Here is a 22,526-nt window from a genome sequence, read left to right on the forward strand (position 1 = left end):
GTAAGATTCCTTTTACCAGACAGTTTCAGGACACAAGGCCGCACCGTCATGTTGCCTTTTATAATCCACCTTTTTTAGTGAGCCATCATTTAAAACACATCCACAGAGTGAAATAGATTTCCTTTCAACAAAAGCATCATTTGAAACTCATCACATCATCGCTTTATTTATTTCAGTTCACTTTGCATGGAGTAAAATACGCAGAAGCAGCAGCTTCATTCATCAAACATTTACAAACAAACAGCAATTTATTATTGCAATAATGATTCCGTATCCACAAACAAGACTCACCTGGACTCGTAAGACTCACCTGGACTCCTCGGTGCTGTTTGTCGTGCTGATGATGATCCGAGTCTCGCTGCAGTTTTGGCGCGTTTTTCTGAATTGTGCGGGTCCTGCGCTTCCGCTCCGCCTTTTCTTTCTTTGTTGCTAAAAACGGCGCGCTGCCGTGAGAGGAGCTTCCTCTGACATAAAGCAGAGTTTGAAGTGACATCAAGAGTGACTTTAGTGAAGCTGTCAACAAACAAAACGAGTTGGCTCGGTGCCACGTCATCAGGTGACAGGTCCCTTACCTGTGCAGGTGAGCGCCATTTTTAAAGAACCCAGCATACATCTGTGCTCACGTGACCACGCCCACCTGGCGGGAATCACCATGACAACTATCCCAAGGTATCTGTCTATGTATCTGTCCAGTGTTTCCCCTAGCTCTTTATAGTTAAAGTGTCGTTAGTTAGAGGTTTATAAAGCCTCAGCTCAATAATATAAACCTTTATAAATTTCATAGGTTTAATTTTCCTGACAGTGTCAGTGTCTCTGTGAACGTCTCACAGACATGAGAATAAAGTGTGTGCTTCACACAGAGTAGAAAGAACAATATTTACTTGCACAGTCTATGAACAGCACAGACACTTCAGGCTTTAAGTCTTTATCAGGACACAGGCTGTTTTATGATCATAGGATCATGTTTGGGTGCAGCACATTCATTTTCAATGAAAAATACCTAAGCTGCCTGATAAACATGAGTATATTGCAGCAGTTCTTTAATCGTGCAAATAGAAAATACTTAAATGCTGCTTGTCAGCCTAAATGATCTGCACATACGAGTGTGAGTCTCATATAGACTTGAGATGATTTTGGCCAATTTGATATTTGACATATTTTGAGAGAACAAACTGTATGTAATATGAAATAAAGCAACAGCACCAACAGTTTATTGAACAATATCTACAATTTATTGTTCAAAACAGCAACTGTAGAGTTTTGAGTCCTCACAGAGGACAGTGGATGTTTGATTCTGTCTAGGGTTACCAGATTTTCAAAATAAAAAATGGGGACGTCCCTGGTTTGTGGTGGTTAATAATAATAAAATTGTGAAACAAGTGCGTAATTATGGAAAATTGTTATGCGCCGTGCACTAATGTGAGCCAGTATAGTAATTTAAAAAAAATGTTTGGTCATGTTTAAGCAGGTTTTCTGTATTTTACCAAAAGAAATGACAATGAATGTATCTCTTTACTGTTGGACAGTCTCAAATTGGTAAAAAAAAAAATAGGGACACCCAGGACATTTCTTGTATAAAACTGGGACAAATCACTGGTTTTGGATAAGTCTGCTGGGACAGGGGACACGGCGCTCAAAACTGCGGCTGTCCTCAGTAAATAGGGACGTCTGGTCACCCTGTGCAGAACCTCTATTATTGAACTAAGTTAGTAGGGGAGAGAGCTATTATCGGGCATGGGTGGATGTTTGATTCTGTCTAGGTTTACCAGATTTTCAAAATAAAAAAAATGGGGACATCCCTGGTTTGCGTTGGTTAGTAATAATAAAACTGTGAAATAAGTGCGTAATTATGGACAATTGTTATGCACGTTGCGCTAATGTGAGTCAGTATAATCACATTTTCTTTGTGTTTGGTCATTTTTAAGCAGGTTTTCTGTTTTTTACCAAAAGAAATGTCAATTTATGTATCTCTTTACTGTTGGCAGGGATCCGAATGGTCAAAAATAGGGACACCTGGGACATTTCTTGTATAAAACTGGGACAAATCACTGGTTTTGGATAAGTCTGCTGGTGACAGGGGACACAGGACTCAAAACTGGGGCTGTCCCCGGTAAATAGGGACGTTTGGTCTCTCTATACATAACCTTTATTTTTGAACTAAGTTAGTAGGGTAGCGAGCCATTATTGGACACGGGTGTATGTTTGATTCTGTCTAGGTTTACCAGATTTTCAAAATAAAAAAAGTGGACATCCCTGGTTTGTGGTGGTTGGTAATAATAAAATTGTGAAATAAGTGTTGTAAATTGTTACGCACTTTGCACTAATGCGAGTCAGTATAGTCAGATTTTCTTTATGTTTGGTCATTTTTAAGCAGCTTTTCTGTATTTTACCAATATAAATGACAATGAATGCATCTCTTTACTGTTGGCAGGTGTCAAATTAGGGTTACTAGGGAAATTTCTTGTATAAAACAGGGACAAATCACTGGTTTTGGATAAGTCTGCTGGGACAGGGGACACAGGGACTCAAAACTGGGGCTGTCCCCGGTAAATAGGGACGTTTGGTCTCTCTATACATAACCTCTATTGTTGGACTAAGTTAATAAAGGAGAGAGCCATTATCGGGCACGGGTGTATGTTTGATTCTGTCAAAGGTGAAGCTCCTCCAGCCTTGGCAGTCGGATGACGTGGCTGAAGGTTGCGGACGCTCCGGCGTGAGTGCAGCTGAATGCGCCCTACACCGCCGCTCTGCCCTGTCATTGGCCCGTTTGCAGCACGTGACCCGAGCTGACCAATCGGGTGCGAGTGCGACGAGCGGCCATATGCGTACGGACGTAGAGCATCCCAAAAATCGCCTCTGTCACACAACCAGGAAGAAGGTGGGATAGCCCTCCAAAGCTAACATCCCAGTCTTTCTGCACACTTTCTCCGACAAATCATGGGCCCGTCCAGGTTGAAATCGGCCCTGGTGGCGTTTCTGGTAGCTCTGGGGTGTTTATTACCGGTGGACGCAGATGAACATGAGCACACGGTAAGACACGGAGGCCGATTGAGAATAACGTAGCCGTGAAAATAATGGACGTTTGTGCTGTGTGTTGTCTGCTAACAGTGTCTTTGTATGCACACTGGGAGACATGACACGTCCCCAGAGTTGCAGTGTTCATTTTCCGTGCATGTTTATTGACGTATCTTGCAGTAAAGCTTAAAATTCGCCACTAAACCTGCTCGCACTTATCGGCCTAACTAGTGCTTATTGCTAGCGGCAGTGGCTAGCCTGTTAGCATGCCAACCCTACAAGCTTTTCCTGACACACACACGTAAACTCAAGTTAGATCACTAAATGCGCTCTCAAATCTACAATGATCACGATCAGAGTTAATGCGTTTTATATTCGTATATTTTCGAAGCAAGGAGATACGAGACAAGAGCACAAAGGTTGTTAAATTAGCCAACATTGAGCTAAAACACCGGTTCAAAAGGCCTGTCTATGTCATATATATTTGTTGACAATTATTTGCTGTTTTCTACGCTTTTATTACATTGTTCTTAGCTCTGAGTCATTCAATATGCTTGTATGAAGTTGCAGCAATGAGTTAAATCATATGAACGACTGTACTTCCTTGATTTACTGCACTTGCTGTTGTGTACACTGGTTCTAATTAATTTTAAGAAAGGAAATGGCATGTAATTGCTTTGGATTCAATGGCTGGTTTGTTTCAAAGGTTAAACCCAGCTTAGATATCAATAGAAATGTAATATTTTTAGAAAATGTTCTCAGCTTTAAGGTATTGAATATTAAGTCATTCATTTTGTCAGATAGGTTCTGTTTTATTGTGCTGTGTTCACATGCACGTCAAAAACTGATCATTATCTGATTTCTGGATGTTTAAGATTTTTTAAATGAGATACAAACTGCAAAATCTGATGTTTGTAATCAGAGAGAGTCTCAGTATGGTCATATTGAAATCAGAAATCAGATGATTTTGTTGTTTACATTTTAATAACTTTACAACTTAAACAAATTATTTAATATTCATTTTGTGCATGTATACACAGCCATTGTTTTCATTTTGATACTGTCAGCATATTTTGTTGCATTGTGTTCAGTGAATTATGAATTCATTCAAAAGCCTATTATAACTTTTTCCTGTTACATCAGTTTACCATGTGAGCTATTTTTCCAAATGAAAACAAACAGTAAATGTATTTATGTTGAATGCTATTGTAACCTGTATACCCACTGCTTTGCAGGAAGCATATCCTGCATGATATAGTGATCAAAGAGCTTACCACAACTTTACAGTTAATTTTTGCATTAATTTGAGTATCATTTTGCTAGACAGTTTTACCTCTCACATTACTACTATAATATCTAGTCTTTTAAATAGTGTCAAAATTCTTTAACATATATCAGATCCTAAAATGAAACTAGTCAGTCAGGCAGGACCAGTGTTGCATTCCAGGACTGTCACAATAAAGGCCTCTGTTCTTGTTTCCTTTCAGTATACAGATAAGGAGGAAGTAGTTTTATGGATGAACACAGTGGGGCCTTACCACAATCGACAGGAGACGTACAAGTATTTCTCGTTGCCGTTCTGTGTCGGCAACAAAAAGACCATCAGCCACTACCACGAGACGTTGGGAGAGGCTCTGCAGGGAGTGGAGCTGGAGTTCAGTGGTTTGGACATAAAGTTCAAAGGTATTTCATGCTGCACTTTTAAATTCATACATTCACCTGATGAGGGCAGTCAGTGCTACGCTACTGATCATGTCCGCACAGGTATTCACACTGAAATATTTATAGTGACGTTAGTGTCCCAAGTTATTATGTAATGCATGGCACAAATTATTACTGTTAAAAACAAATCACAATATACAGAGGTTGAAATTAAATTCTATTAAAAAACAAACTCAAAGTTATAAATGTGAATAGTAAAATGCAACAATATTTTCCATGGTTCTATTAAAACAAACAAACAAAAACGAGATACACCTCCACAAAGACTAAGATGAAATTAAGACACATTTTCTTTACATGTTACTCTTTTTTCATATTGCTGTATAACAGTTATTTTCTCTAAAACAGAGATGATTGTAAAGTGCAGTGTAGGCCCATATTTTGCGTGGGGGTAAACATCTGGAAAACGGAAATACAAAGTTGTGTTTTACTATTATAATGTGATGAAGAAACTGCACTATATGTGACTACTTAGACGTTTGCAGAAAAACATGGCCATGAATGCACATCACATCATACATCATATCTTTTATCTTATATCATTATACTTTTCTTTTTTGTTGTTGTGGATTCTTGTAGCAATCAGTCTACGTCTAAGTTTACAGCAATTTAGTGTTTTTAAATAGCCACCTCCAAATATTGCATATCAGTGATTGGCCATATCATTAGCTCTCTAAAAGATATTTTTTTGATTATACTACACAGTGCCATCTTTTCAGTACAGTTTTGTGATCCTTGGTGCAGCCCTAATCTGGGCTGCCCATATCTACATAGAGAGGTTGCACAGTATCAGGAGTATGTTGCTCTTTATCATTATAATGACACAATGACATTTTTATAGAATCTTACCTTGACATTTAACCAAAATTCTTTCTTAAAATCTATTTGGCACTTTTACCTAATCATATCATGTATTTTTTACCCTTACAGATGAAGTGATGCAGACAACATACTGTGAAATTGACCTAGACAAGAACAAGCGGGACGCCTTTGTTTATGCCATAAAGAACCACTACTGGTACCAAATGTACATCGACGACCTTCCCATCTGGGGTGAGTGACTTCAGACTATGACCTGTTTTATCTATCACAATGTGGAAGGAGTTTACTTTCCTAATGATAAATCTTAAGTCACATTCACACATGCTGCCTGACCTGGGAATTTACTTGCATTTTGCCAGATCAGGATCATGTGTGAATGAAGCCAGAACCGATTTCCCTGCAGTTTCGATCTCGTTACTTCCTAGGTTAATGGTTTGTGTGAATAAAGTAAAAAAACTGGCAGTACCACAGCTCGTTTTCCTTGGTTATGAGCTTGGTTTCTTGAGTTCTGATCCTGGTTTCCTTGGCTATGACCTGATTTCCTTGGTTATAATCTTGGGTTCCTGGTTACTTTACATGGTTGGGCTCCAGTCTCAATCCATTTAAAATGATGCAGTAGTGTTTTGCTTTGTGAGAGAGTGCAGAGAGCCAAATGCCAGGTCATGTGTCAATAGCTCAGACCTGGTAATGTTTTGGAACTGGTACATGTGTGAATGGGAATCACTGCTGAGTGTTTTGGCATTTTGTACCTGGTAATTTACTGGAACTATGTGGCTTATATTGTCTTATCCCATTGTCTATGCTACAAACAGGCATATTGGGTTTATTTTATTGCCTGTGGTCAGAGAAACCAGTTGTGTCCTTGTGGTAATGACCCAGAGAAATACACAAAACACAGTTATCCTATGACCTGCTGAAGTTGTGCAGGTGTATGCTCTGTTGATATCTGTGGATTCTTTGGGTTTAGCAATAAGTGGGATTCAAATGCTTGGACATTTATTTGCTAGTCATGATATGAAACACTATAGAGACTGCACACTTTACACTTTTTGACAACCCTAGATAAATAAAAGTCACCTGGTACTGAACATACACATCAGTGTTAAGTCATCTTGTCACATTACAAAAAAATCAAATTTGTTTTTTATATTAGGAAAAGGCTTGATAGTCCATACCAGTTTTGAAATCTTACCATACCAATGAGAAAATGCATAGTGGTGCAATAATCAAAACATGGATCAACTATAATCACTCAGTGTAGTTTCACATTTTTAAACTACACTGAATTTAAGCCACACACACACCACACCCCTCTGTATGTATTAAATATCAGTGGCCTGTATAATTTTATGATATCATCTGTAACCCAGTAATTTTGTTTGTCGTGTCTATCTGATTTATAGATAAGATGCATCAACCTAACTTGAATTTACTCATGATTGTTGAAACTTGAAATGCTGCCTTCTGTGGATGGACTGGTCCCAAATCAAACAGCTTCCTTTTTCATGTGTCACTTACTGTTTAATAACATTAAATAAACAAAGACTTTGTCCTCACATCCTGTTGAATGAGAACTGACTCAGATGTATTTGTCCAATGACGTTTCTCTCACATTGCCTGAATTATTTAACAGTGGTGTGTTTTAATGCTATTTATGCACAGGTGAATTTGACAGTGTGGAAAATAGGGGTGTGCAAAAATACTAAAATGTCGATATATTGTATTGTTTAATGTGATGATACAGTGTCGATATCATGGGCTGCTATATTGATATTTTGCTAAGAGTATTTTTTGTTATATGTTACTAAATTATTTTGTTACAGTGCTACAGTTTTATTGCTTGTTTAGTCGAAAGATGCAACACGTTTGACATTTTCGCTATTTTGATGATTAAAATGTTTGTGTTTCATATTCACTTTGCACAAGAAGTGGTTTAACAAAGACTTTTAGTATCACAGCCATGGTCGTATTGAATCAAAAGTGCACTATATCGAGATATGTATCGTAATGTGGCCTATGTATCGAAGTATTTATCGTATCGGTAACTTGTTGAGGTTACTCAGCCCTCGTGAATAATGTGCCTGCGTCATCTGTTCAGTTTATATAACCCCATTAGTTGGGTAATTAATTGAGATATATCTGTATCTCGGTGGTATTTATTTATTGCAATGTTATGGACGCTAATGGTGCTGTAAAAACTGTGATGTTTAATGCAGCTCTATCCTCAAATACAGACATTTTCCCCACCCACTACTCCTATTGATTATTCTCTGTAAGGCTTGTATTAAAAGGTCCTATATTCTGCAAAATTGGCTCTTTTAAGCTTTTAGCCATGTTATAATGTTGTTTCCTCCTCAAAAATACCTGGAGTTGTGTTTTGTTTCATTCACTTGAAGTGGTAGTTTTTTAGTTAGTTAACAGGTACTTTTTTTACCTTTTAGTTCAGTAGAGATTGGCAATTCCAGGGCTGAAATCATCCACATGTTTCTAGTGAAGTATATAGAGTTTAGAAACACAGTGGAGTGTTTCCTGTATCACCACATGACATCACAAGGTGTCGGTGAGTGTTTTCTGTTTGAGAGAAGAACTCTGCCTAAATATACCTAAGGGTTTGTGTGTTAAAAATGTGTGAATGAAACAAAACACACATCTGGGTAAGTTTGTGATTAGGAAACATTATAGCCTAGATCAGATAATAGGGTAATATGGGCCTTTTAATCATTCACAGTGAATTTTGAACTTACAAAAGAAGTTGACCTTATTTTCCCTTCAGAGGCAATAGAAAAAACTATGTAAATAAGAAAACACCAAATGGATTTAAATTGAAAATGTGATCTGGCTTCACCTCTATTGAGCCTTTACTTCCATCCATACTGCCACATTTTAAAGCATTACGATGTCTTTTTTTAAATAACAGTGTCTTAAAGTTTGCTTAATCAGAGCAAAGGATCCCTCAACAACAATGCAACAATGTATTAATACACAAGACCTTGAAATTTGATAAAGCAAAATCTAGCCTTTTAATGTTGGTAATAGAATATCATAGGGCGTTACAGTAATTACAATATAAAAACAAATATTTTCCCAAGTATTTTTGCATGATACTCTTCAATTGAGCTGGAAAAATGTATCAGAAACATGTTTTAGGGCTCGTAAATCCCCTGAATCTCCATACGTCAAGCGAAGGCCAGTCGATAAAAGAACTATCTTGACATTTGTTCTTATTTTTCTTTTAGGAATTGTTGGAGAGGCGGATGAGAACGGAGAAGACCATTATCTGTGGACGTACAAGAAGCTGGAGATCGGGTTTAATGGGAACAGGATCGTGGACGTGAACCTCACCAGTGAAGGCAAAGTCAGACTTATCCCAAACACAAAGATCGCCATGTCCTATTCAGTAAGTACTGACAGTTTTAGCCTCGTTAAAGAAGACATATTGGGCTTTTCGCGTCTATATAGCTTTAATCTATGTCACCTGTGGATCATTATGTTATATTTTGGATATTTTAAATCACATATTGATCTCAAATGAAACAAGTTTGCTGAATTCCTGGTTATAAAATTGCAGCGCCCAGTGAAGTATTAGGAGCAGATTCCCCCCTGCCCCCTTTTATGTTATGTAGGAGCAAATGTCATCACAACAAAGTTCTGCATGCTGTCAGTCCTTCCTGTGGATAACAAGCAGCTACAACTTTGAGAGGGTAAATGAGAAGAGGAAAAAAATATAACATGTATATAATATATGGGGAAAAACTCTAAAAAAGTTTGCACAGATTTTGCACGATATGTCTCCTTTTAAGTGGTAAAGGAGAAATTCAATTTGTCGGACAAAATTTTATTGTGTTGAATATGTATTCACAGCTCATCCAAGCTGAAGGATGAGCTGCAAAAACACATTCAACCAAAAAAACTTTTATCTGACATATTGAATTTCTCTTTTGCCCTGGATTCTACCTGGACGACTGGGGGATTTTTCACACTTTCCTTTAAACTGAAACCATTTGAATTTACAGGAAATTATAACGGATTATTTTATTTCTCAGGTTAAATGGAAGAAGTCAGATGTGAAGTTTGAGGACAGATTTGACAAATACCTCGATCCATCCTTCTTCCAGCACAGAGTGAGTCAAAATGTTTTATTTTTTTATTACCATATCATTAAGTCATGTTTCACTCAAGTAATTTGAGTCGTTTGCTCCTTTGAGCCAGGTTTTATGGCACAGATACCCGGATATTTAACTGTGAGAATGGCCACATATGTACACATGTCACAAATGTAATCATCATATATCAACTGATTAAATTCATTTCCAGTTAGTATCTCTGCCTATATTTCAATCTTTACAGTAGGAAGAAAGTAAACAACGTAAAAAGCAATGTTCATCTCAATACTGATTTGATATGATTCTCTTTTCTGGACCATTGTATCTCTTGTGTATCTGATAATTGGCTTTATCTTAAAATTTACCAGAGTTATCTCTTATTTTTGTGAGATCATGTATCTGTAGAGAGTACAGTATGAGAGCTGTGTGTCTGCTCTTTATCATGAGTCTGACAACACTGATGGCTCTTAGTCTTGATCCTGACCTTTTAAAAGGACACTGCACTGGCACCATAATGACATACATCCACCAGCTGCTACTCGCACTCCAACAACTCATTTTCTGGCATGTTAAACAGTATTTTAAATTTAGACCAAGGTACAGGCCCTGTTTAAGGATTTAAATGTAAAAGAACATTTCTACTACAAATAATTGGTGCTGTAAACATGGTGGAAAAACCCCCTTGGTTCCATTGTTATTTCAAAGGACATTCCTCTATAGGTGTTGAATTGCCACTTTAGCAAATCAATGTCAGTGTGTATTGTTGTGCTTTAGAACTATTACACTTTTTGTTTGAGCTATTGATTTTACGGCACCGTGTAAAAAAAGAACTACAGAAACACACTTCTCATATATTTCCTTTTACAATCCACTTTATTTACTTACATCTATTATATGCAACCTGCTTAAATTTTTCTTTTGGCTACAGGTCATACTTTTGCTTGAAGTTTGATGTAAAATATTTGTAGTATGTAATTTTTACTCTACAGTGACCCAGACATGTCTCTGTGATTTACAGTTGAAGCATATTGAAGCATAAGTACATTTTTAGGGCTTGTACTGAACAGGCTTGAACCAGATGAATTTGGGGCGAGCTAAAAATATTTTCAGAATATCAGTATTCAGCTGCTCCCTCAACAAATCCAGGGAAGGTATTTTAAATGTGTAATAAAATGTGTGGTAGGTCTCGCCTCGACTTGTTCTGTGAAGTTTAACCCAGAGGGATCTTGCTGTTGTGTTGCTTTTTATCTCTCCTAATGTAGTCCCATAAATTCCTGTTCATTTTCTGTTTTAGATTCACTGGTTCTCCATCTTTAACTCCTTCATGATGGTCATCTTCCTGGTCGGTCTGGTGTCCATGATTTTAATGAGAACGCTGCGGAAAGACTACGCCCGATACAGCAAAGAGGAGGAAATGGATGACATGGTAAATTACACTAATCAAATCCTTGTGTCATTTTGATTATGGATGATTTGTGTCAGACCTAGGCCTAATTAAAAGTATACTTTAAGGATATATAAAGGATTTTTTTTTTTTTTATTGGATATGAGAGAGATATTGAAAAATGGAAAGTACAAACTGCAACAGCTGTTTTGTATATATGCAGAGGATGTGCTGTAACAATCAAAGCAGTTCATATAAAGGTATATATTAGCAAACTTTTGTGCACTACTTAAATTACAATGAAGACGTTTAAAGGTACATTTTAGCACATTAGATTGCCATAGTGTCACCCAAATATTGTCATTATAATAACAATAATAACAGTAAAAAAAAAAAAACATCTACCGTATTTTTTGGATGATAAGACGCTCCAGCCAAAAAATTTGTAATGAAGAAGAAAAAACATATATAAATCGCGCTTTTTGGGGGAAATGTATTTTATAAAATTAGAGACCAGGACCTGACATTTCATCTTGAAAGGCAAGTTATAGTAAAAACAATAGAACAGAGAACAACAGGCTGCTGTAACACCGTAAGAGTAGCGCAAACAAGTTTACAAAACTCTCGATCTCACTCCAAATCACTAAATCCATTGAATTCTTCATCCTCGGTGTCACTTCTGAGCAACTCTGCAACCTCCGGAGGTAAATGTAGCGCCGCTTCCTCTTCTGTGTAGCTGTCATCAGATTCAGCATCAGTTCCAGTTAGAATAATTCCGGCCTTTCTGAATCCTGACAGGATGGTTTCAGTTGTTATTGAAGTCTAGGCTTTGTCGATCCAACCAGTGACTTAGAGGAAAGTTGCTTGGTGCACCCAGGTTCCCGTGAAGCTGTGTTCTCCATCCCCGCCTTTCGCCAGTCCCTCACAAGTTTCTTGCTCACTCTGAACTTTCTTTCTGCTGCTCAATTACCATTTTCGGCTACATATTTCACTGCTTGCGGCAGGACAGAGGCTCTTTCTGCAAGAGACATGCACAGTACAGGTAGATTTTCCCCATTGCCCATGGGTGTTAAATATATTTAAAAAAAAACATTAACATAGAGATTAAAAAATGTAAAACTATTATCTTTTGTATGGGAAAAAGTCCCCAAAATGTTTCATGTAACAGAAATCTGAAACCCCTGAATAGTTTAAATTGTACTTTCTCTGATTCAAAGTTTCATAACTGTTTTTAATTTTGTGTCAACAGGACAGAGATCTGGGGGATGAGTACGGCTGGAAGCAAGTTCACGGAGATGTGTTTCGGCCCTCCAGTCACCCGCTTATCTTCTCATCTCTCATTGGCTCGGGTTGCCAGATCTTCTCCGTGTCCCTCATTGTCATCATCGTGGCCATGGTGGAGGATCTGTACACAGAGTGAGTGAGACCAGATTTTCCTGATTCTCTGCGAGTGGCTCCACCGAGACTATTGTGATGGTAATGGAATAAGAGTAAGACCAGAACCAGAGAAAGTTCAGTGCTTGGGTTTCAGATAACATCTACAACAGGCTGTAATATTTAACACTAGGGATGTAACAATAACCAAAATATCGTGATATCGTATCGTCAAAAGTCTCAGTTATTTCTTATTTTGTGGACCATCACAGTATGTCGAATTACAAGTTTCTCATCTTAAATTCATTGTTATGGTGCAGCAATAGCTAAAAAAAAAAACAGCGGGAACTACATCGACCATGAGCCTTTGCTCCGTTTTGGTGCAAACTACATGAAGAAATAGGAGTTCTAAGCACTTTTAAATCTTAGTTCTTTGGATTAAGTCTTGGCAAAGCATTTTAAGAGGAAAAATATTTTGTGTCTGGTTTGTTTCCTTTCAGTACGCTAGTCACCAGGGTTATTCAGGGATAAATAAAAATGAAATTTTTGGTTTTATCAAGAAATTAAGGAACTAGCACTCACTGGCACCACAGTGGCATATATGCACCAGCTGCTGCTCACACTCCAACAACTCATTTTCTGGAAAGAGTATTTTAAATTTAGACGAAGGTACGGGCCTTTTTTGAGTATTTAAATGTAAATATTTCTACTACAAATAATTGGTACTGCCAACATGTTGAAAAAGCCCCCTTGGCTCCATTGTGATTGCAAAGGACATTCCTCTATAGGTGTTGAAAAAAGTAATATTGTTGTAATACAGTGAGTTCTTAAATCTGGTCCCAGGTTCAACATTTGTGCATTCACCTTAGTCCATTGCAAAGTCCAATGTAACCAATAGGAACAACTGGCTTCTGCCCCCGTCTAGGATTTTGCCTTCATCACAGTTTACAATCCGAAAGGTGATAGCGCCTATCGCCTCACAGCAAGGAAGTTCCATGTTTGCTTTGTGAGAAATTTGCATATTTTGTGTTGTCTGGTTGGGTTTCCTTTCAGTACGCTAGTCACCAGGGTTATCCATGGATAAACAAAAATTAAATTTGTGGTTTTATCAAGAAAAAAAAAGTAAAAAATTAAGGAACTACCATGTATTCCAACATCTTTTCATTACAGGTCTTGGGGGGTTACAGGCAATGAAATCTTACTTTATTGACCAATATAGATCTTGTCCTGTAAGATCAGTTGGCACTTCCAGTTTGCAGGTGATGTTACGGGTTGTATAAAAGCAAACTAATACTAAATTATGCAAGAGTTATACACAAGAGTTCTGTACATCAGCCATCATTAGTTTATTCTTGTGCTCATGTGTTGTTTATTTCTGCAGGAGAGGATCAATGCTGAGCACGGCCATATTTGTGTATGCAGCCACCTCTCCCGTCAACGGATACTTTGGGGGAAGCTTGTACGCAAAACAAGGAGGTAATCATTTAAATAGTATTCCTTTTAAGTCATGGTAAAGATCTAGTAGTTTGCATTTTCTTTTTGCTAATGCTGTTGCTCTCATTTTGTCACTCAGGGAGGAGGTGGATAAAGCAGATGTTTATTGGGGCGTTCATGATCCCTGCTATGGTGTGCGGGACGGCCTTCTTCATAAACTTCATTGCGATTTATTACCACGCCTCCAGAGCCATCCCCTTTGGGACCATGGTGAGTTTCGCACAACGACACCTCCCTGAAAACCAAATATTCTGTCAAAACCACAGAATATGAAAAGCATGCTCTGACCCAATAGAAAATAGTCTAGCAGTCAAATGCATGGTTCTACTTAAAATCATAGTTTTTGTTTTTAACTTTCTCCAAAAGTCTCTTATTGACTATAGAAGTTAGAAATATGATTTAAATATTGCACTGAATCTTAAAGAAGACAATATCGTGCTTGAGCCTGCTATATACTGTAAATTCTGGACTGTAAGCTGCAACTTGTTTCTCACACTTTGGACGGATTCTTTGTTTGGCACATTGTCCATTCATATATATGGTCTATGGTTTGGCAGCACAGCGGATACGTGCAGCCTGAGTGCAGAAAACGTCGCTGTCTGTGCGGGTAACACATGGATCTAGGGTTAAAATGAAGTTGCTACACTAGTGATATTGTCAGTGCACTGAAATAGTTTATTGCCGTGTGATAAAATAAGTTATGATGCTAAATTAACATTAGTGAGGGGGATACGTCTAACCCGTATGTGTAAATGACGAGAAGAAACGTCTCAAGCTTCCCACCCCCGAGAGACTCTGAAATCTGCTGAAATCCTCCAAGACACTGACATGATACAGACAGGACAGAGACTCTTTCTGCAGGAGACATGCGGAGTAGAGCGCGGGGAGAAACAGGGGTGAAGCGCCGAGGAAGATGCTCGTTTGATTGTGTTTTGAACATTTATTTTGCGCTTCATACACACACCCTCCTCATGGAAAACACATGCAGATGATGCAGCTTTTAAGTTAAAGGCAAAGGCTGTTGAAGAAGGAAACAAAGCTGCTGCACGTGAGATCGGCATCAATGAGTCGATGGTGAGATTTTGACGACGGCCGCGTGACGAACTGACTCAATGCAAAAAGACGACAAAAGCTTTCAGAGGTGATAAAACTAGACGACCCGAACTTGAAAACGTTCTTGAAGACATGGACACTTGCGGCTTATATTCTGGTGTGGCCTGTCTATGTACAATTTAACATTTTTTAATTTTTTTATTTTGTTGATGCGGCTTATATTCAGGTGAGCTCAATAGTCTGGAAAATACAGTAGTTATAATCTATGACACCTGTGGATCATTGTTATCATTTGGACATTTTAAGTCGCAATAGAAAAACAATTTAATAAAAGAAACTAGTTTGTGAACTTCTGCGTTAGAAAACTGTGGTCCAAAGTGGGAGCTGATGTCACCGTAAAAAGTCACAGCAAACAATCATCTCCTATGGATACGCTGACACATAGTTGCAGATGTTTTTTCATTTGTACCAAACTGACTACACCGCTCTCTCTGCTGAATCATATGTGTATTAACGAGAAAATAATATTGGAGAACAAAGTAAGTACAGAGCAGTTGGTGTAAGCCACGAGGTTGATTGGAAATATAGCGTAACTATTACTCAAACATGCGCAAATAACGCCAAATACAACTTTGAGAGGTTAAATGAGAAATGGAAACAACTAGAACATAGTTTAAAGCTCTGAAAAGCCGATTTTGCAGATTAGGTTTGCTTTAAAGAAAATCACAGAGTATGAAGAGCATGTTCTGACCCAATAGATAATATAGATTTGTGGTCTGTGTAATTAAGTTGAAAAATGATTAAAGTTCACTCAAAGGTTATCTGAAATTACAGAAATGTTTGAGGCTTATGAAAACCTAGATACTGAATTGTTTTCAAGTCGTCACAGCAATGCATCAAGATGTAAAATGTACAAAAACACAAAAGTGAATGAATATTATGCGATGCAATGTATAATATATTTAAAATGTACAGATTTAGCTAAACATATAAAAGTTGTAGAACGTTGTCGCTGTGATCAATTTGCATATTAGCATTCACAAATATGTATTTTAGGCTACGTTTATATGATGATGGTCTGAACAGAAGACACAAAAGTGGCATCGCGCCTTCACTTTTTATTCCGCGTTTAGACGAACGTTTTCGGGAGGAAATCTGCGTGCATACAGTAACGCAAAAGTGTGTGAAATTCCATTGTGAATGCATGCCAGGCGGCTCGGTGGTGACGCCAGGTGGTGATGTATGTGACGTAAACGTGTACATGACATGAACAGAGTTTTGCATCTTGGGCAGAGTAGACAGAAACACTTTGGCAGAAGATATTCAACTTTTCCACTCTGGAGCGTAATTTCAGATTTTTGCGTTTTTAAGCCTTCCAAAAACGCCGTCACCGTCTAAACGAAAGGCATTTCTGATAAAATATTTTGTTTTTACCTGCAAGCGTTCTCATGTAAACAGGCCTTTAGTATTGCCATAAATGTCCAATATTCTGCAGCAGTAATGTTTGTAAGAAACGGTAAGAAAACGCCTCTGAACCTCTGATTATGATTGTTGTAGAGAGATAGGCGTTTGATGATTATGTAATAAAATGTATGCAAAGTATTTCTTAACATCTGATCAGTATCTTGTACAAGAGCATTGTTTCAACGGAAGCAGTAATGCACATGACGTCTTTCTAAATCTACAATATCTATATTTTGCCTGGATGGATTGATGAGTTAAAAATATTCCCCCTCTGTCTGTAGGTGGCCGTGTGCTGTATCTGCTTCTTCGTGATTCTCCCACTGAACCTTGTAGGAACTATTTTGGGGAGAAATCTGTCAGGACAGCCAAACTTCCCCTGCAGAGTCAACGCTGTCCCTCGGCCAATCCCTGAGAAAAAATGGTATGAATACAACAGGTTTAAATTATTTTATCACTCATCATAGTTTAGCTTTGAAATTCTGCATTGGATTATTTCTGTGCAATGTTTTTTTTTTTTTTTTGTATGGGCTTGTCTTTTTTGTGCTATAAAAAACAAACCGTTCAGTCCCAATTGTTATTTTAAGATGCACTTTGTAAATATTCTTTAGAAAGGGTGATCTATCTTGCATTAATTCAGTTTGAGTTGTTTTCTCGCTAAAAATAACTTGGAAAAACATGCCTTCTTACTGTGAGTGGGGTCGCCTCTCCGCAGACGTGACCTGCTGTGACCCTATACTGTGGAACATTCCATGCAAAGCTATAACGTCTCAGTAGTCTGATTATCGCTCTGATTTTATACTCGATGTATACATTCTTGGCTGGAAAGGAGTGTACTGTATTGTATCAGGATATGATAAACAGGAAATATGATCACTTAAGTTGACATGTTTTATCTGTTTGGGGCTGAACAACAAAGTTACAAGTGAAAATGTCTGAGATAATGGCCAGATATACAGGGGAGTTGCCAAAAGGAAACTACCACAAGAAAATATTCTCTAAACAGAATACCTCTACCTATGTCATAAATTGTCAGCATTTTCACCCAAAATGCAGGGATAATTTCTGCAGAAGGATGACATTTTTCTGACAGTGTAAACACTGATTTAACAAACTGTCATTATCATGTATCACTGTCATGTTATCAAGTGTTTTTATCTGTCAAATCATAGCTGCAGTGTGATTTAGACAAGTTATGACATGGCAACAATAATGTAATGTAATAATTAGGGGTGTAACGATATCCAAGTCTCACGATACGATATCATCACGGTATGAGCGTCACGGTACGATATTTATTGCGATATCGTGGGAAAGCTCACGATTAGGGATGTAACAATATCCAAATCTCTTGGTACGATATTTTCACAATATACATCTCACGGTACGATATTTATTGCGATATTTTGTTAATATGCTTCTTTTTCCTCTTAAAATGCCTTGACAAGACTTAATCCAAAGAACTAAGACTTAAAAGTGCTTAAAACTGTTATTTCTTCTTGTGGTCTGCACTGAAATCGAGCAAAGGATCATGGTCTATGTAGTTCTGTCTGTCTTTTTTTAGTTATTCCTGCGCCATAACTCTTAATTTAAGCAAAGAGACTTGTAATTTGATATATTGTGATGGTCCACGATATTATTGTGAAAACTTTGGCGATACAATATCACGATATTTCGGTTATTGTTACACCCCTAGTCATCATAATAATAATAATAATAATAATAGAAAAGTAAATAAATAGAAAAATAAATAAATAGAAAAATTTAAAAATAGGAAAAATTTAAAAACTAGGCAAGGTTTTTAGTAATGTCTTAAATTTAATCATGCTGACTATTCCCTACTTAAATGTGAAGTCTAACCTGTTCTGTTCACTTAAACATTAAATGTCATTATCTAATTGTACATGTCGTCTGTTTTAGGTTCATGGAGCCGGCCGTCATCGTGTGCCTGGGAGGAATTTTACCATTTGGATCCATTTTCATTGAAATGTACGTCGAAAACATAATAATAATAAGTAAAAGTTTATATTTTTAAATGAACACTGACTTTATCCTTGTTGTTCTGCAGGTACTTTATCTTCACGTCGTTTTGGGCCTATAAAATCTATTACGTGTACGGCTTCATGATGCTGGTGCTGGTGATCCTGTGCATCGTCACGGTCTGCGTCACCATCGTGTGCACGTACTTCCTGCTAAACGCCGAGGACTACAGATGGTGAGTGATTAGATCTGGTGTTATTTTGGAGTTATTGTGTAGATTAAATATTTACTTATATCTGAGTTCTGAGTAAGAGTTATTTTAAAGCATTCAAGTTGGAGAAATGTCTGTTTGGTGATTGATCCATTCTTGTTTTATTAATTAAAGACAAATTTACAAACACTGTACAGAAAAAAAAATGTGGCTGTTTGCTGTAGGTGTTCCAGTTAAGCAGGTAGAGTAAGCGACTAAGCCTGATGAAGACCAGTCGTGGTCGAAACATGGTCATTTCAGCCATTTAAATAAGGCCTTTTAACTATACTTTTCCTTGTGTGATTTTTATTTCTTTGGAGTGCCTGGATTTTGTTGTGTTTAAAGATTACAAATACAGTGTTGTAGTTCTTTAAGAGCAATGTCAGTAGTTTAAATGAGGTAGTGTAGCTTTTGTAGCTTTTTAAAACAATATTTAACTAGATTTTTTCCCTTTTATTAAAAAAAAACAAAAGCAGTTATACAATATTTTTGACATGTAATTGTATGTGGGTTTCAGCTTCCTGTTATATGCAGCATTTTGAGGTTTTCCTGTTCAAAAGATAGAATAGATAGATATATATAATAGGTAGATAATTGCTATGGCAGCGTTCACAACTTTTCATCATTCTGACAGCCAAGAATAGTTTGATTAAGTTACTTCTGACTGATACTTCCATAAAAACTACAAGCCAGTGTCCTCTTAATGCCAAATCAATCTTTGAGAAAATGTATTAGATGGAAGGGCATCTGACACAAAATAAAACATAGAAATGTGAAAAAGATAAAGCTCATTTGTTTTTAAAATGTGTTCGTGTTCTTTCAGGCAATGGACCAGCTTCTTGTCTGCTGCCTCCACGGCGGTCTACGTGTACATGTACTCCTTTTACTACTATTTCTTTAAAACCAAGTGAGTTTGCACACGTCACACAGCACAGGTTTGATGAGTGAAGAGTCCTGGTCTGACCAGTTTTCGTCGTATCTTTTTCAGGATGTACGGGCTTTTCCAGACGTCCTTCTACTTCGGCTACATGGCAGTTTTCAGCACTGCTCTGGGAATCATGTGCGGTGAGTTTGACTGCTGGGAATGTGTTATAAATGAGCTGATTGTGTGGATGTAGTAACAATCATTCAGAGTCAGTCATTCTAAAACTATTTGACCGCTCACACAGCTTTCTACATTTATCTGTGTAGGAGAGGACTCATGGGATTGTAAATGCGCGACACTATAATGTATCTTTAGCTTGTACTGGCAAACTCAAATAAATATACAGGTGCAAGTGCAAAACAAATCACTTAATTTGCATACAATGTGGTTTTTGAAAGTATTGTGGTTTGTTTCAATAGAATTTTGTCCCTTGACACACATTTCCATTGGAAATCTTTTGCAAATGATACGTGTTTGTGAGCCTGCATTGACGTTCACATTAGTAAGAGCTGGTGTTTGTTCTGCAGGTGCTGTGGGGTACATGGGGACAAGTGCCTTTGTGAGGAAGATCTACACAAACGTGAAAATCGACTAAAGACGCGAAACCACCACAGAAACAGGGATCTGAACGGATTTGCCTCCAAGAATCTGGGAAGACGGCGGCACAAGTCATTCTTTAGTACTTTTCTTTCTTGCAAAGAGATCGAGAGAATCTCACTTTATACAATGTAGTTTTTTCCATTTCTTTCTGAATGAATTTCTGCGCCGCTAAATGACTAGAGCAAATCTGTGAGCGTGAGAGAGGTTTGGTTTTTATCTAAAGCTTTCAAAAATAATAACATACTACGGTGGGGCGATGGTGAAGGCTGCATTGGCTCCTTATTGGTTTCTTCCGGCCCAGTCCCACCTGAGACCAGTGAACATACATGTGTATTGATGGACATAGTGTAGCTCTCTTCAGTGAAGAGGCCTAAGTGTATTGAAAGCCTTTGTTTATTGTGTCAGGAAACATTGGAGTTGGGTCTGTGCCCGTTTTCCTGACGTCGTTTCTATTTTGTATCCTTGAAGTCACATAGCGTTACTACCACAGTGCAGTAGTTTGTTCAGATTACTTTTCACCTCAACAAAAACAATAAAAAAAAACTGTCACTTACAAATCATTCCCCCATTGCCATTTCCTCCTCTTTGATTCCCTGTTACAGTAGCAGTCCATGCCGTCTATATATTTTAGTCTCGCTGTTTCACTGTACAGCCCGGAGGTAGGTACAGTCAGAACTGAATTTTTTTTTTTTTTATAAAGAGGACGCTTGTCGTGGTCTTGTTTTCCCCATTTAAGTCTTGTTTTCTTAATGTTTGGGTTTGAATGAAGTCTACTTGTAAAGATAATATATGAATGAGGGGGGAGTGTATATAACCTTAATAATGTACCTTTAGATGTAGATCCCAAATGTATTTTCGTTGTACAGGTTTACTACAGGGTGTTTTTTTAATGAATCATTCAGTTCAAAACAATAGATTATATTTTGGTTTTCACTTTCTTCCTCTGTTCGGTGCTTGCGGTGGGGCTGGTGGCGCTGTTACATCTTGCCTGGAATTGCATGAAATTTTCACCTCGTCATACTTCTCTCACTGCTGTTTTTAATTTCCATACGATATCAGTCGGTTGGGTTTTTGAAAAAGGCCTGTTTATTCCAACTGTGTATTTACTATTTTCAAACAAGGTCAGGAGTATATTGTAGCTCTTGTAATTCGCTTTGTTTGGGCATCAAAGCGCATGGACAAGAAAGGACAGATTTTTACTCTATTTATTCAATTGTTACTTTAGATACACACACAAAACTACCCCTATCTTTACAAATTTGTTCATATTTTCCCTCTTAAGTGAAATGTAAGCAGCACTATTGCGTGTCAAATGGACTGCCTAGAAGTTGAGCATGAATCCAGTTTAAATTCTTGTTTTTTTTTACACATTTTGGTCCATGAATGCAAGTGTGAGGCTAGACAATAGAGAGACTTAGGTAGGTTTAGAGATTATGTAGAATTAGGGTATGGTGTAGCAAGTAGATTAAGGGTTACTGCACTCGTAGCAATTGAGAAAACACGAAAGACGTCATAGTAAGTTTGATAAAGCTTGTGCTGAAGTCGGGAGGATAGTAAATATATAAACTAAAAGTGTAGTTCGCTTGTTTGCTGTCCATTGATAATTACATGAGCTACAAATTTACACAACTACATTGAGTCCTTGTTTCGAAAACCCGTATCAAAATCGGTACCTCCATTTTAAAACATACATTTTGCATCTCTTGGTTTAATCCATTATTTAAAGCTTTAAGGCTCTACATCTTCGGGTAAGCCATCTCCCTCCTGTTTTGTTCTCTGCCTAACCCTAAAACATCTTGTGAATGTCAAAGAGGAATGGGGCAGTGTGCTTTATTTCTACATACTGTACAAAGTGAAGTTTATGGACACTTTTGATGTTTTCATAGCCACACAACATGCCAGAGTGTTTCGATGCTTTGTTCCCACTTTGTGTAAATACCGTATATACCCTAAATGTATGAGAAGTGGCAATGCCTTTTTTTCTAATTTCCAGTTCTCCCCCCACTGAAGTTGATTTGGCACCTCATGTTGTGTACCAATGTCTGATTATAGACATTTTGAACCTGCATATTAACTTGCTGTAAAAAGAGAAAATAAACATGTTTATGTACAGGGGTTACTAAGCGTGGTCCATGTCCTATGTCTGATTTGGTAAAAGTTACAGCTCCCTCTAGTGTTGAGTAGAACATGTCCTCATACACTCAAATATACTGGACATTACACAGAAATTAAAACACAACCATGCTGCATATCAAAGAATAAAAACTAACAAGGTAGAGAGATTTTGCATAAGCACTTTTAGGGATATTGGCTTTACATTATAACTAGTTTGGCAATTTTTCA

The 22,526-nt window shown here is 37.5% G+C and overlaps 1 protein-coding gene across 1 annotated transcript; it reads left to right on the forward strand.

The window, feature by feature from the left end:
* The first annotated feature begins 2,809 nt into the window (after window positions 1-2,809).
* On the forward strand, window positions 2,810-22,298 carry tm9sf3 (transmembrane 9 superfamily member 3). The gene is made up of 15 exons (XM_020927032.2): window positions 2,810-3,030; window positions 4,503-4,698; window positions 5,668-5,790; window positions 8,796-8,956; window positions 9,603-9,680; window positions 10,957-11,088; window positions 12,296-12,462; window positions 13,802-13,896; window positions 13,994-14,124; window positions 16,713-16,852; window positions 18,349-18,417; window positions 18,497-18,643; window positions 19,482-19,565; window positions 19,647-19,723; window positions 20,111-22,298. The coding sequence occupies exons 1-15, from the start codon at window positions 2,938-2,940 to the stop codon at window positions 20,176-20,178; spliced, it is 1,761 nt and encodes a 586-aa protein (XP_020782691.1). The 5' UTR covers window positions 2,810-2,937; the 3' UTR covers window positions 20,179-22,298.
* Window positions 22,299-22,526: the final 228 nt, after the last annotated feature.

The sequence above is a fragment of the Boleophthalmus pectinirostris genome, unplaced genomic scaffold (genome assembly GCF_026225935.1).
Source record: "Boleophthalmus pectinirostris isolate CB_2022bp ecotype Guang Dong unplaced genomic scaffold, ASM2622593v1 HiC_scaffold_5, whole genome shotgun sequence".
Taxonomy (NCBI): Eukaryota; Metazoa; Chordata; class Actinopteri; order Gobiiformes; family Gobiidae; genus Boleophthalmus; species Boleophthalmus pectinirostris.

Bases quoted from the DNA above. Each gene is read 5' to 3' on its own strand.
- tm9sf3 (XM_020927032.2), top strand. From the start codon at position 2,938: ATGGGCCCGTCCAGGTTGAAATCGGCCCTGGTGGCGTTTCTGGTAGCT. The intron at 5,791-8,795 runs GTGAGTGACTTC...TTTTTCTTTTAG, and splicing joins CGACGACCTTCCCATCTGGG to GAATTGTTGGAGAGGCGGAT. The intron at 18,644-19,481 runs GTGAGTGATTAG...GTGTTCTTTCAG, and splicing joins AACGCCGAGGACTACAGATG to GCAATGGACCAGCTTCTTGT.